The sequence below is a fragment of the Onychomys torridus genome, chromosome 5 (genome assembly GCF_903995425.1).
Source record: "Onychomys torridus chromosome 5, mOncTor1.1, whole genome shotgun sequence".
NCBI lineage: Eukaryota > Metazoa > Chordata > Mammalia > Rodentia > Cricetidae > Onychomys > Onychomys torridus.
This window is the reverse complement of record NC_050447.1, coordinates 59,035,735-59,050,132: the sequence shown is the minus strand read 5'-3', so window position 1 is coordinate 59,050,132 and position 14,398 is coordinate 59,035,735. Positions and strand designations below refer to the sequence as shown.

Below are 14,398 nucleotides of genomic sequence, written 5' to 3'. Positions count from 1 at the left end.
ATTTTGAATTGGTGTCTTCCTATATATCCCAGGCTGGCCTTGAACACACAGCAGTCCTCCTGACTCAACCTCGAACGTGCTGAGGATCTTACAGGTGTGAGTCATCACTCTCAGCTAAGAAATCAGTGTTAAATTCTTAATAGGAGATGAGTCATCTGCTAGGTTATAAATTTTTTAATCATCTACACTTATGATGCAACAAAGTATCCTTAGCAATTGGGTTTTTCACAGAATTTTCCAAAAGAACACAGATAACCACTCTTCCAGTTTTGTTTTGTTTTGTTTTTTAAATGTGCAAGTGTGTGTATGAGTTCATACATACAGGAGAGAGGGTACATGTGCACATGAGCTTGGAGGCCAAAAGTCTATGTTAAGTGTCTTCCTTGATTGCTTCTCCTTATTTTCTGATACAGAGTCTCTCACTGAACTTGAAACTCACCAAATGTCTAGACAGGCAACTGCCTGTCTCCACCTCACCAGTGCTGGGATTATAGATGTGAACCAACACCTGCAGCTTTTTACATGGATTTTAGGGATCTGAACTCAGGTCCTCGTGCTTGAGAGCCAGTCATTTTCCCAAATGAGCCATCTCCTCTGGCCCCTGCCATTGTACTGTTAAATCAAAGGAGAAGGAGATGCCAAGGGTTGGAATCAAACTGGTATTTTGCTTGTGAAACTCATGTTACTGTGAATGGTTGAACTCATTTCCTCCTTCTTTCCACAGCTAAGCACACGGATCCCCGGCCATGGAGACACACCGTCCATGTACTGTGAGGCCAAGCTGGGGGCTCACACCTACCAGTCTGTTAAACAGCAGCTCTTCAAGGCTTTTCAGAGAGCTGGTCTTGGCACCTGGGTGAGAAAACCACCAGAGCAAGATCAGTTTCTACTAAGCCTCTAAGTCGCTAGACTCCTTTGCTATTGGAGCAGAGTGGAATGTCTGGAGAGAAGGCAGCTGTGTGATGGTGTAGTGTGCCCATCAGTTCTTGACATTTATCCTCCTTCGGTGTTCAGGAACACATGGGTCCATGTTCAGATGGGAGATGAGATTTGAGTTGTGGCCATGCTATTTCCCCCTGAGTTGTTAGTTCCAAGAACTCTGTCCACATAGCTAGAGGTAGAAGCACTATTGCATCAGCCCCATCCCTTACTGGAGGTCAAAAGGAAACAATCTGTTCAGGCAAGAGGAGCTTAGAGGCAAGATTGGTACTTAAGTGCAGCCTCATGAACCATCCTCTGTGCTCCACCCACCCCCCATGGGCCTCTCTCGTGGTGTGATTGAGTCTCACCAGCACAAGTTTATATGACTTCAAGATAAGCCACAGGTGAAAAGAAAAGCCATGGGTTCCCCAACTCCAAAGAACCCAACAGGAATGCTATATTGTCTTCATTATTCATTCAGGCCTTTCCACCTTCTTTCGAGAAGGACTTGAGATGGACACTGTTGAGGAGCAACTAAAGTAAATAAAAAACCATGTATCTGACACAAAGGGACAGCTACCTAAGACACAAAAGAGTCATGATCTGTGATGCAAAGAAACTGCTTTTAAACTGCCCAATGGTAGAATGTTTCAAACAAGCCTAAGCCGATTCACTTGATCACACTTTTCATTGCTTTTCATAGATAATGACAGCCATGGAAGTGAGAACTGCAGAATGCTTAACTACTACCCAATAATAGTAGATAAAGTAATGAAACTGAGTCTTAGATCAAATTCTGAATTTTTATTATAAAGAAAGCATACACATAAAACATTCAACAAAATCTTTAGGTTTGAGGAGCTACTCAATCTCTATCATTTTAGGTTCCTTAATCATCATCTTGCATGCATACAATAATAATAATTATAACAATAATAATGATGACTTACCATAGCTGCCAAATTTAAAGAAACAGAGTTATACCACTTATAGAATGGGTATCAAGGTTCATGGCTATACATAAATCTTTTTATTATTTAGCCTATATCATGATCCCTAAGAGGAGAGGACCCAGGCAAAGGGAGGCATGTCACTAACATATTTTTAGTCCTTTAATTAGTCCATGTTCCTTTAATTAATTTTTTCCACTTGGAACTCATTTCAACATTCATCAAGCTATTTAACATGTGCATAATCTTTTTTTGTTTAAAAACCCCCCATCTAATGGGCTGTAGAGATGGCTCAGCTAAGAGTACTTGGTGCTCCTAGAGAGGACTCTGGTTCATTTCCCAGCACCCACATGGCAGCTTACAAACATCGATAACTCCAGCTCCAGTGGTTACAACACCCTCTTCTTGCCTCTGAGGGCTCCATGCACCCATGCAGTACACTTATATACATGTGGGCAAACTATCATACACATAAAATAAAAATAAATAATCCCTTTTTAATTCCATCTGAAATACATTATTGGTTTTTTGTTTTGTTTTTAAAAGTATAGGAGGAGCCAGTTCTAGAATATCGGATTCCTGGTTAGAATTCCAGCTTATCAATCCTCAATACAAATTCAACCATTACATCATGATGTATATATTCTAATATATATTGCAGATATCACAAGAAGGAGGTAAATATGAAATACATTGAAATGTAGTTATCTGATGCAATAAAAAGAAAAGTGGAGATATTAAGTCCTTGGATTTAATATAAGACCACATTTATCACTAAAGTCCTTTGAGGAAAGAATATGAGCACCATTGTAAAAACATTTTCAAGATAAACTTTCAGAGATGTGCAAATATTTTTGCAAATAAATGGTTAATATTAATCTTTCATAAATCCTGAGGAAAAAGGAATCTTCATTCAGTGTAAAGGCTATGATCAAAGAGCTACTACAAAGATTACTTGTAGTAATCTCCAATAACTTGACGTATAACTAGGAGGAAGCTTAGAGACCCAAGAAACCTTGAGAGCTGAGTTGTGGCTTCTGTGTTGTCTTTCAACTGTTAGGTACAGTTACTTTCTGGCTGAAATCTAAGACCTCCCTCAAACCATTTGTATTTTGAGGGGTGGAATGGAGAAAGCACAGCACTTCACATCAGTGTGATCCAAACAGTGTTAGCAGTTATAAAAAGATTGGCATTAACTGCAGGGTCTTAAATGTTTCCATCATGTGATGGAAAGAGGAAGAATTGGCCACCTTTCAAGTATCCTCAGTAAATACCGCCACAATGGCCTATGCAAGAGACACAGAAAGCAGTTGCTTACCCAACAGTGAACACCATCATGTGCATAAATTGCAGGTCTAGGGTTAGGACTCATGGTGTCTAAGGTACTGTTTTTCCAGAAACAACCCAAACTTTCCTAAACATGACTATGTCTTGAGAAAAAAAAAAAGCCACTCATTGAATTCATTCTACCTGTTAGCACTAACATAGAGATTCTCTTATTTACTTTAATTATGTATGCGTGGAGGGTATGTGCATATGTACATGTGTGTGCAGGTGCCTGTGGGAGGCTGAGGAAGGTGTCAGAGCTGCTGCAGCTAGAGTTATAGGCAATTTTGAGACACCTATGTGGGTCCTCTGGAAGATGCTCCTGACCACTGAGCCAACTCTGCAGCCCTGAGAATCACTAATTAAGTCAACAGGCTATTCCCAGAGAGGACAATAGGAGAGCTAGAGGATCAACATATGCGAGCAGGAGAAGACATTTCTGTTCTGCAAATGTGATTTTAAGACACTGGGGCTTTTCCAAAGAGACATCATAGACAATTCTTTCTTTAATAGTTGAATGTCTTGCAAGATCCTTGTCAGAGTGAATGTGACATAAGAGAGAGATGAGAGGAAGGAAGCAGACGGTCCCTGACTCTGTTCAATGAAAAGAGAGTTGCTGAAATTATTTATCCAAAGTGAAACCTGCCTCATACTGAGAAGCAGAGATCATGGAATCTTCAAGAAACAGTAAAAAACAAAGAGGCATTAAGAGGGAAGAATGAAAGGCCTGTGACATTTCTCATCTGGAGTAGACAGGTAGCCACATCAGGATTTCACCCCTACACCATACAGGACATGTATGTGCTGCCCCTGACCCACAGAAAACGCATGCACTCCAGAAGTAGCCAGTCACAGAATCTGGTGAACATGGAATAGACCCTGAAAGAGTAAGTAGAAAAAGCCTGAGGGTTTTTCTCACCGTGGTATCCACAAAACATTCCAACACTACCTTAGGATTCCCTGCGTTTTAACTATTAAGTTAGTGACTTGGGAGTGGCTTAAAAACACCCCATCTGAAGTTTCTATAAAAATGAAACACAAATAGGTCATATTTATCTTTTAGTCACCCTGAAAACAAATACAGTCAAACAAATCAAAAAGAATATGGGTAGATTATAAAGAGGACAGGCAGGTATCTCAGCCACCTTGGCTGTTCCTTATCCACATAATTTATCTCAAAACTACCCTGTATCTCTTTGATCTTTACACCCTTTGTTTTCAAATCTTCTGTCTTCTGTATTCACACCCATTGAGTCTCACTTCTAAAGTCCAAATAGAAGGAAGTTGGCATCATATTTAGCTGCCTCCAAAACACATTGCTCCCCTATTGGGGAGATAAGCAATTTGAGGTTCCCTGCCTGGTTCTCAGTCTAAAAGCCAGTGTCTGTTCATTTGTGAACCTTTCCGCAGGACTGAGACCATGGTAAAGTCCACGAGAGCACAGAAGCACTGCTCATCCACCTCCAGCAGAAGATTTCACAACAATGTATAATATCAAGTTATTGAATTTAGGATTTCTTTGGGTTTTGATTTTGCCAAGGAAAAGATTTGCAAGTCCCTGACAATTGCTTCCTTTTGATTTCTGTGATCCTCTTTGAACCTGTATATATCTATCATGCCACTATTGATTTTGTGATGTCTAGTTGTCTCTCACAAATGTCAGGCTAAGTTACTTTTCCAAAAGATGCATAGCTCATATTTTTTCCATATAATTTCCTTTTCACATGATAGTTCTTACCAATAAATTTAAATGCTTTTTGTATAGTGTTTACCATATTTGATGAGCCATAAATAGTAAATACATAGTATATCAATGCCCAGAATAGAATAGTGGCAGTATTTTGATGAAATCCTATTTTTAGATTATAAATTTCAAGATGAGTCTATAGTATCTTGTTTAATAAATTTAAAAAGACAATTGAAATTTAAATATAATAGGCATTTTTTTATTTAGGGAAACTTCTATGATAATTTTTAAAAAGCCATTCTAATAAAATGACCTAATTGGCCCAAAAGATAGTAAATATCACTTTCTAATAGCAACCAAAGGAAATTTAGAAAATTTCTTTCTTTTTATGTACTACTAGTTGACTGCTGTGATCATCTTTTCCAGCCAAAGTATCAGCATTCAGCAAAACTTGTTTCTCCATCACTCTTATCTAAGACAGTTTTCAGAATCAACAGTCTTGTATAGGACTAAGAAATCTCCTATACTGAACATTTTGAAGAACTACCCCAGCTTTGGATGGTTGCAGTTCATGAAGGAGCAGAGAATTCAAAGTGCTGCCTCAGGAAAGGCTATAACACCAAGAATCAACTCTTACTTGGGGCGGGGGGGGGTGGAGGGGGCAGTGATATAATGTTGGGGATGACATGGAGGTTTCAGTGGGGACTGGGGTACTTCTATGGAGGGCTTGGAAAGGGTTGGGCCCTGGCTCTGTCCGTGGTTCTGACTTATAGTTAAACATGGAAACACAACTATTTCTGGGAACACTAGGGTATCATTAGCTCTTCTCAAACTTCTTTCACTAAGTTTGAATCAGATAAGTGATGATGGAGAAATAAGAGAATAGAAACAAAATGACGTAGATGGAGGCCACCAGAGAGATGTCATGGAGAGTAGAGCATTGCTCCACGTGGTTTTTTCAATCCCAAATCTAGGGAACCAGAACATGGAGTTGTTCATTCTCCCAGCAATTCTACTTCTTTAGATTCTTTTCTCATCCCCCTCACCACATTCCTCCTACTAACCTTCTGCTCTTTGTTCTGGTCCCCTGGTGTACTTTAGAGGAGTGAAGTAGTGGGCAGATTGGTGTTCACAGTCAGGAAGCTCCCTATGTGTTCATGTGATAGCATGACTACAGGGATTTACAACAATCATTCTGGGCTCCTAGAGCATGTCCATTTCAGCTGACCTCCACCCAAAAGAATCACAGATAACCACATCTCAAAAAATTTAAACCAAATGATAGCACCCCTGCAGGGAAATGTATAGTATCAAAACCTGGAAAAAATACCACCTTATTTCTGAACTCATCCTTTTTTAAAAGGTTTGGAAAGACGATGCACCCTTTTAAAAATAAATACAAAATTACCTGGATTCTAGTGCCTCTTTCACATGGGCACCTGATTTCTATCACCTGGAAGTCTGTGAAATCAATTTAATCAAATCTTTCCCAGCGGTGCCCAGCTAATTTTCAGCACTTTTTAAGTAAAATGGACTTAAAAAATAGTCATTCTTAGTTGAAGGTATGTACATTAAAAAGCATGATTGAATGGCAATATTGTATCAATGAATGTATATTTGTAATATTTGTAAAATAAAAATCCAAAACCTTATGATATGAATTTACATATGTTAATTTGCCTATTCTGAGTTCTGTAAATTGCACTTTGGTGATAACTGATAAGTGAATGTTTCTCTTAAGTGAATAAAAATATCAAGTAAAGTTGTTCTTCCCTGGGTTGTCTGGCCTTTATCATCAAGCTGTGTGTTAGGGAGTCTCTCAAACACTGTGATGTACAGGGCTTAAGTAAAGTCTGAGGAGGATGCACCTTCTTCAAAGAAATAGAATATTTGCTCTAAAAACTTTTTCTTCTAATAGTACTCATGTCAGTTATCAGAGTATGCCTGAGCAACAATTACTAGCCCAGATGTTGCCCTTGTAGAGCTGATGTAATCAAAGTAGTTAAAAAATCATGGAACTAGGAATGAAAACACTTGTCATCAAGCCTTGAGTCAGTGACTCATTCCACCTGTGTGAAATGGAATGAGTGACTTCATGCATGACTTTGAACCTCAGTTTTCTCACAGTCGAGTGCTGGAAACAAGACATATATACAATTTCACAGGATTTCCCAGGGAAATCAAAGAAGTCAAGGTTACAACACTATGAAAAGGTAACACACTGTGAAGATTCAATATGTTCTCAGTTCCCCACCCAAATTTTCCACAGCAGATGAAATACAGCAGTGGCTGACAATTCTACAGTCGAACACTGATCCTAGTGGATACCAGGGCATACGATGAACCTAAAACTTCCCTTGAGAATGTTTATGGCCTCAACTCTAACTCTACATGGACTGAACATTCTGAAGCTCAATCTATTCCAATAGCACATTTTGCTTCTTTCCAAAGACATAAGCTTAGACACAAATATATTCAGAAAGGGACATTTGCTAATGAAAGAGCCTTGATTTTTCTCCCATTACCCTAAGAATAGACAAAAATTTAAGATATGCTGAACAGGGGTCCTCTATACAGAAAGACTGAGTAATATCTTTTGTTTCAAAGTATTCTTATCTTAGAATATATCTGAAATTCTACTACACATGCCCTTTATTCGAGGATTTCTTCCATTTTTTTAGTCTAATTTTACATTATCAAGAGTAATGCTTAGGTGAGAGCACATGGTATAATAAGCAAAGGTGGTGGTGTGGACTGAAACAGATTATGAGAAGATTGACTTCCTCCATTCTCAATTTAGCGTCAGTGGTGTGTGTGTGTGTGTGTGTGTGTGTGTGTGTGTGTGTGTGTGTGTGAATGTATATGTATATGCACACACATATTCAAATAAATATGGGCACTCAGGTGCATGTGTAGGCTACAGGTTGATGTTGGATGTCTTCCTTGGGCAAGTAATCTAGAGATAACTAGTGTAAGTAGCCAGCTTGCCACAGAGACCCCTTGCTTCACTGCCCAAGGTCAGGAATTACAAGTGGGCCATCACATCCCCCTGGCTTTTATATGGGTGCTGGAGATCTAAACTCAAGTCCCCATAATTGCACAGCCAGCACTTTATCCATGGAGCCATCCCCCAACCTTGAGCATCTCATTTTTTTAAGTCTGATAGTTACCCCTAGTGGAGGGATAATAAGAGGGTAGGATTACTAGTAGGAAATAAAGAATACCACCTGAGAGCTAGGAATATAGTTCAGTGGTAGAGCTCTTGATTGGCAAGCATAAGATCTTGGATTTAATGCCCAATACAAAAAAAAAAAAATCTGCACTGGAGAAATACTCAGTGGCGAAGATCACTGACTGCTTTTTCAGAGGACCAAGACTCAATTCCCAGCACTCATATGGCAGCTCTTGACTATCTGTAGTTCTTTTTCCAAGGAATCTGATGCCCTCTTCTGGCCTCTGGAGCGACAGGGCATTCATGTGATGCATAGCCCTAGGTGTGGGTAAAACCCTGTTCTCATATAATAAATCAGATAATAAATTTAAAAACCCAATAAACACAGATATTTTTTAAAGGTAAACATGATGTTTCACACCTATAATCCAACACTAAAGAAGCTGAGGAAAGAGAATTGTCATACATTTTAGGGCAGCCTGGGCTACATAGTGGCAGCCCGTCTCAAATGAAAAAGAAAAGAAAGGATGTCTTATGTGGCTGAGAGGTGTTCAAGAGAGCTCTCAAGTACACCTGAAGTCACCCTGTTGGTATTACCAAGCTTCAGGAACCTGAGCATTCACTGGTGACAGGAAGCGTGTCTTATCTGCAGCAGAAACAGGTCTCTGAACTAGTTTATATTATCTCCCAGAAATGACTTTCAGCCCTGCTACCCATTGCTTAATATTGCTCACAGCAGAACCCTACTTACAGGGGGAGGAGGGATCTATCATATTTGGAAATGAGTGGTCAGGGCCTTGGTAACTTCTTTAACTGATTTTACATACATACCCAAAGCATTCTGCAAGCCAGTCAGGCCCCTGCCTGCCCTAGCCTGGAGCAGAGACATCTTTCTTGTGGCATTTTTCTTTCTTGTTGAGATTTTTTTTTTGAAGTATGGATCATGAAGTTTATGATATATTGTCTTAGTAAAGGGTTTCAGCTAAGTGTCTGTTCCCAAGGAAAGGAACTAGAGTCTACTCCTGCTCTTAAAATGTGATCAGTACACATGAAGGTTGAAGGACAAAATGGCCACAGCAGCGGATGTTAAGCTCTGTGATTGATCACACCCTTGTCTACTTCAGAGCTATTAAATCAAGTTCCCATAGTCAAGTTTAACATGATGGCAGAAATATACTCTTTCCAGTGAGGTTCAGGAAGCCACCCTTCTTAAAGGGCCAGTGGAAAAAACACACTAAAGATGAAGTTAAAAGGAGGTGGGGATGCAGCTTGGCTGGCAGCATCCTTGCCTAGCATGGACAAAGCTCTAGGTTAGACCCCAATACCACATAAACCAGTCTGCTGCTGCTGCTGCTGCTGCAAGCCTGTAATCTCCATGCTTAAGAGGTAGAGTCATGGGGCTGGAGAGATGGCTAAATGGTTACCAGCATTAGCTCCTCTTGCAGAGGACCCAGGTTCAGTTCCCAGCACCCATATGGTGGCTCACAACCACTTGTAATTCCAGTTCCAGAGGATCTGATACCCTCTTCTGGCTTCTGTGGCTCATGCATGCAATAGTGTACAGAAACTCTTGCAGATACACACATATATACACAAAAATAAAAAATATTGTTTTTTAAAAAAGAGGTAGAGTCATGTGAAGGATCCAAAGTACAATGTCACCCTTGGCTGTATATTGAATTTGAGACCAGCCTTGGCTGGAGACCTTGTCTCAACAAGAAAGAAGATGAAGTATGAATAGAGCCAAATATGAAAATGATAATGATGGCCAAGTACTGATATACCTCAAAGCAGTCATACTCAGTTCCCCAATCTTCCATTAAAAACTGCTTGACTAAACCTAAAACTGAATTCAGCAGGAGATTCAGTGGTATGCCTGTATGTGAACATGTTTGTATGTACACATGCATATGTGAGTGCATGCTTGTGGAAGTCAGAAATCAACCTTGGGTATCATTTTCTAGTAATTGTATACTCTCTTTTTGAGGCAGGAACTCTCTAACCTGGAACTCTCCAAGAAAACTAATCTGGTTGGCCAGTGAGCCCAGTGATCCATGTGTCTCTCTCCCCAGTGCTAGAACTACAAGCATAGATTGTCAATGCCTGGCTCTTTTGTTTGTTTTGTTTTTTGAGACAGGGTTTCTCTATGTAGTTTTGGTGCCTGTCTGGATCTCGTTCTGTAGACCAGGCTTGCCTCAAACTCATAGAGATCTTCCTGGCTCTGCCTCCCAAGTGCTGGGATTAAAGGCATGTGTCACTGCCGCCCAGCCTGGCTTTCGTTTTTATGTGGTGCTAGGAGTGGACTCCGGTGTTCATGCTTACAAAGCTACCCCAGAACCTAACATTGATGTTCGTAAACACAGCCCCCTTACTTGTTCAGAACTCAGGTTGGCTACAGAATTTTGACAAATGTCTGGCCCTCATTATTAGAAAACAAACTTCACGAACTCTTCAACAAGAGATGGGTTTGCTTCTGTGAGGAAGTGGGCTCAGGTGAAAGAATGGAAATGTGATGTCCTTCAGAACCAGATAAGTGGATTTCTGGTCCTGGCTGTGTCATCAATTGGTTCTGTGACTCCGTTAAGTTGCATTGCTCTTTCAGGGAATGCACCTGCACTTAGCAAGTAGCTCAGGTGAGTGCCTTTGTCAACAGCAACACTTGAAGATATCATGATATTTTAATGACAAGAGCCTATTAGTCCCCAAGAGGTGGGAAGTACTGGAGAACAGAGCAGGGAATTTAACTCACAGAAGCTAATGAGTTGTCCCATAGAATAATAAGGTGATAAATTTCCAAGTCTAAGAGAGAAAAAAAGGTATCATGAAAGTGATTGGTCAGGGATAGAGTTCACTGGCAGAAGAGCACTTGCCTAGCATGCATAAGAAAAATGGTCAATCATGTAAAATTAATTCAAAAATAAGAGTACAAAGACTTAGAACAATTATTTATAACCAAGAGAATTGTGTGAGTGTTAGTAAAGATGTCATTAGACATTCTGACATAATGAAGTAAGGTGAGAATAAAGACTATGGAGACAATAAATATGAGTGATTCGTTAAGAGACTTGATTAGAACAAAAGCAAGATGGAATAGTAGAACAGAGGAGGCTGGTCAAAAGGAGGAGTGTTCAGCAGATAGAGTGCGTTCAATATCAAGTGGGAAGTACTCATAATAAAGCAGAGAGAATCTTCCAGAGACCGTCAGGACCATCCAGAGACCAATACAGGCAGAAGAAACTTCCAGAGCTGGCCTCTGGTGGGACCTTGTTCTCACAGCTGCCCTGGACCCATCTTATCTTATCTTATGCACAACCCAGATGTCATTGGAAAGTCTTATAAAAGGGTCTTGGCCAGTACGGAAATGGAAATTCTACCAAGACCCTGATTTGAGGTTTATGACTTTGTTCCGATTCTTTACTGATGGATGTGCTTCACATGTAGCTTGTATTTAATAACTATGTGTAAATAGTGAATGAATATGTATTTCTACTGATGAAGAGGGGCACAAGGAGGTGGGCAGCATAGAAAAAAAGACTTGACCAAAACCAGGAGACTCTTTTCAGGCACTCAGCACAAACGCAAGCAGCATTACTACCTAGTCATTTTAGTTTTTCTAAGCTGGAAAGCACTCTAAGACTCAGCACTAAGCAAGCCTAAAAATGTTTCCACCATCTTTCCCTTTGAAACCATGACCTTAAACTGGAAATGCTCAGGAATGTACTCCTACTGAGCATACTCAATAATGTGCCTGATCCTAACACACACACACACACACACACACACACACATACACACTTTCAATGAAATCCCCATGCTTCCTTTGTTCAGGACAGTGTTTTTTGGAAATAACTCCCATGTTCTCCTTACCTGCTGCAGGTAATAAATCTTTCTCCTCTTTTATGCTTCCTGAATGAACTTATTTTGATTTTGCACCCACCACCATGTAGACCTACTGCATTTGGTTCCATCACCTCCCCCATCTTCAGGGGAGTCAACAACCCAAGACTGACACAGAAGACAAAAGGTTGCCCCTCTTGCCTTTGTGGGGGGTGTATAATTCTTGCTTACAATCTCCCCATGGGATCAAGCTGAAGCTCAGTTTATCCCTGACCCTCCTCTGCTGCCTTTGTTCTGAACACAAGTTCTCTACTGAGTAAGTGCATCCCTACACATCTAGCTTTCTCAGGCTCCGCTTCCAGCATAAGCCAGGTGGGGAATTCTCCCCATATAGAAATGTGTTCAGGAGCTTGGCACCCATGGTGAATGATGGCTCTTTATAAGAAATCTTTTGCTGACATTTGAAAAGGGAAATATTTCTTTCTTCCCAATCTTGAAATTCTGTCTTCATCTTGATTCTCAGTATAGCAAGAGTCATGAGTCGGTCACTTTTGTTGAGATTCAGGCCTATCTAAACATGTCTGGCCACTTATAGAGTTTCTGAGAATCTGTTTTCAAAAGAGATCAACGAGACTTCCTGACCAATACTTACGCTAAACTCTCACGTCTACAGAGTGAAGTGAGTGTACATCCAGCATGAAGTCAGACACTCAATGTCTGTCCTATGCCTTCATCACTGTGAAGACACAGGCCAGATGAAGGAAGCAGAGGGGAAAGAGCTGCAGTTGCTTTTCTCATTGAAAAAGAGTCTGCACAGCATTGGACTATACGGCAATGAGGCTTTATGCTCCTGTGACTGAATATAGAATGGAAGAAAGAGACATCTCCACTCCTACACCAACTTGGGAGGATCTACAGTACAGGGTGCCTGCAACCCTGAAGTCCAGCTCTAGGGAACCTCCAAATGACAGGAGTGCTTCACCCCCCAACCGAGCTAATATGGCTCCTAATTTTTCAAGCAGGAAACCTGGGCTATTTCTGCAAATATTTATCTGGCATGGTAAGAAGAATCATGTCACCCCACCTGGGAATATGAAGGTTTGGGAGTTGCACTTCCCAAATTAGCATGTGTGGTGAGAGTCTAGAAACAGTGCTCATCATTGCTAGAGGCCTGTTCTAAGGGACTGCGGGGGAAATGTACCCTCTACCTTTTCTAGGGCCTCTTGTTTCTTAACCTTCTTGTCCTCACAGGCCCTGAGCTCTGCATTCTTTCTGGCTGGAGTTTCCCTTTGAAGGAAATCAGTCTAGCTCCTTACTGCATAAATTTAACCCCGCTATTAAGCCTCTTTGCATAAATATCAAAGACTGATGTCTTGAAATTTTCTATTCCCTAGGAAGCACTATTTGCATTTCAAAAGAACAGTACTACCCTGAAAGATCACTTATGAAGACAGGGGCTACTTTACGGGTGGCATGGTCTGTTATCAAGTCCAGATCATGTCCATCCATCCAAAAGAGAAAAAAAAAGGTAAGAAACATCCATAGACTAAGATCCGGTTTGCAGCTTTACCCTTAAGTGTGTTTTATACAGAACTGGGCTGCAGTAACTCTCTTTGTTGTTTTTCTTGCCCCGTGCTAGATGTTTGTGTGAGTGAATGATTTTCTTACAGTGAGCACAAGTTGGTTTCATACAGACTAGCATCAGAGAGACCATTGTGTGTTCAGCAAGCTTCTTCACTCTCTGCACCCCCAAGTCTTCACCTAATAATACCTGCACAAAAGGACCATTATAAAGAGTGAATGGGATGAGTTTCTAAATACAAAGTAAACAATAAACAAATAACAGTAATAATGGAAATACAGTCAAGGCTTTCCCCCACTTCCTATTCTCCTCAATGATCCCCATTCCCCGACCACTACTGGAACATCACCTGGTCATTGGTAGGTGACTCCAGGTAATCACGATAGTAGCCCTTATCTCCCAAACTCTTTAATTTAATAAGTAAATATTTATTGAGCCTTGCTGTGAACAAATCACAAGACTAAGCCCTTGGGAATAATAAAAAGCATGGCTGCTCTCCTGGCTAGCTTCAACTATTAACATAATCTAGAAATATCTGGGGAAAGAATCTCAATTGCAGATTTGCCTAGATCATATTATCCTATGGGCATATTTGTAGTGGATTGTCTTGATTGCTACCTGATAGATGTAAGAGTTCCCAAACCATTTTTGGCCACACCATTCCCTAGGCAGGTAGTCCTGAAGTGTATAAAAAAGCAAATTGTAGACGCTGAAGAAATAGCTCAGCAGTTAAGAGCACTAACTGCTCTTCTAGAGAATCTGGGCTCAATTTCCCAGCACCTACATGGCAGCTCACAGCCACCTATAACTCAAACCCAGAGGATATGATGACCTCTTATGACCTCTATAGGCATCAGACACAAACAAGGTACACAAACATATATGAAGGCAAAACACTCATACACATAATTTTTTTTAGAGAA

At 40.4% G+C, this 14,398-nt stretch overlaps 1 protein-coding gene across 1 annotated transcript in view; it reads left to right on the top strand.

Moving 5' to 3' along the window:
- The window catches only part of Adarb2 (adenosine deaminase RNA specific B2 (inactive)), a 208,440-nt gene extending 205,021 nt beyond the window's left edge, over positions 1–3,419 (top strand). The window contains exon 10 of the mRNA XM_036188873.1: positions 725–3,419. Coding sequence (XP_036044766.1) covers positions 725–901 — 177 coding nt within the window. The 3' untranslated portion in view covers positions 902–3,419. The remainder of the gene's footprint in view (positions 1–724) is intronic.
- The last annotated feature ends 10,979 nt before the right edge of the window (positions 3,420–14,398 follow it).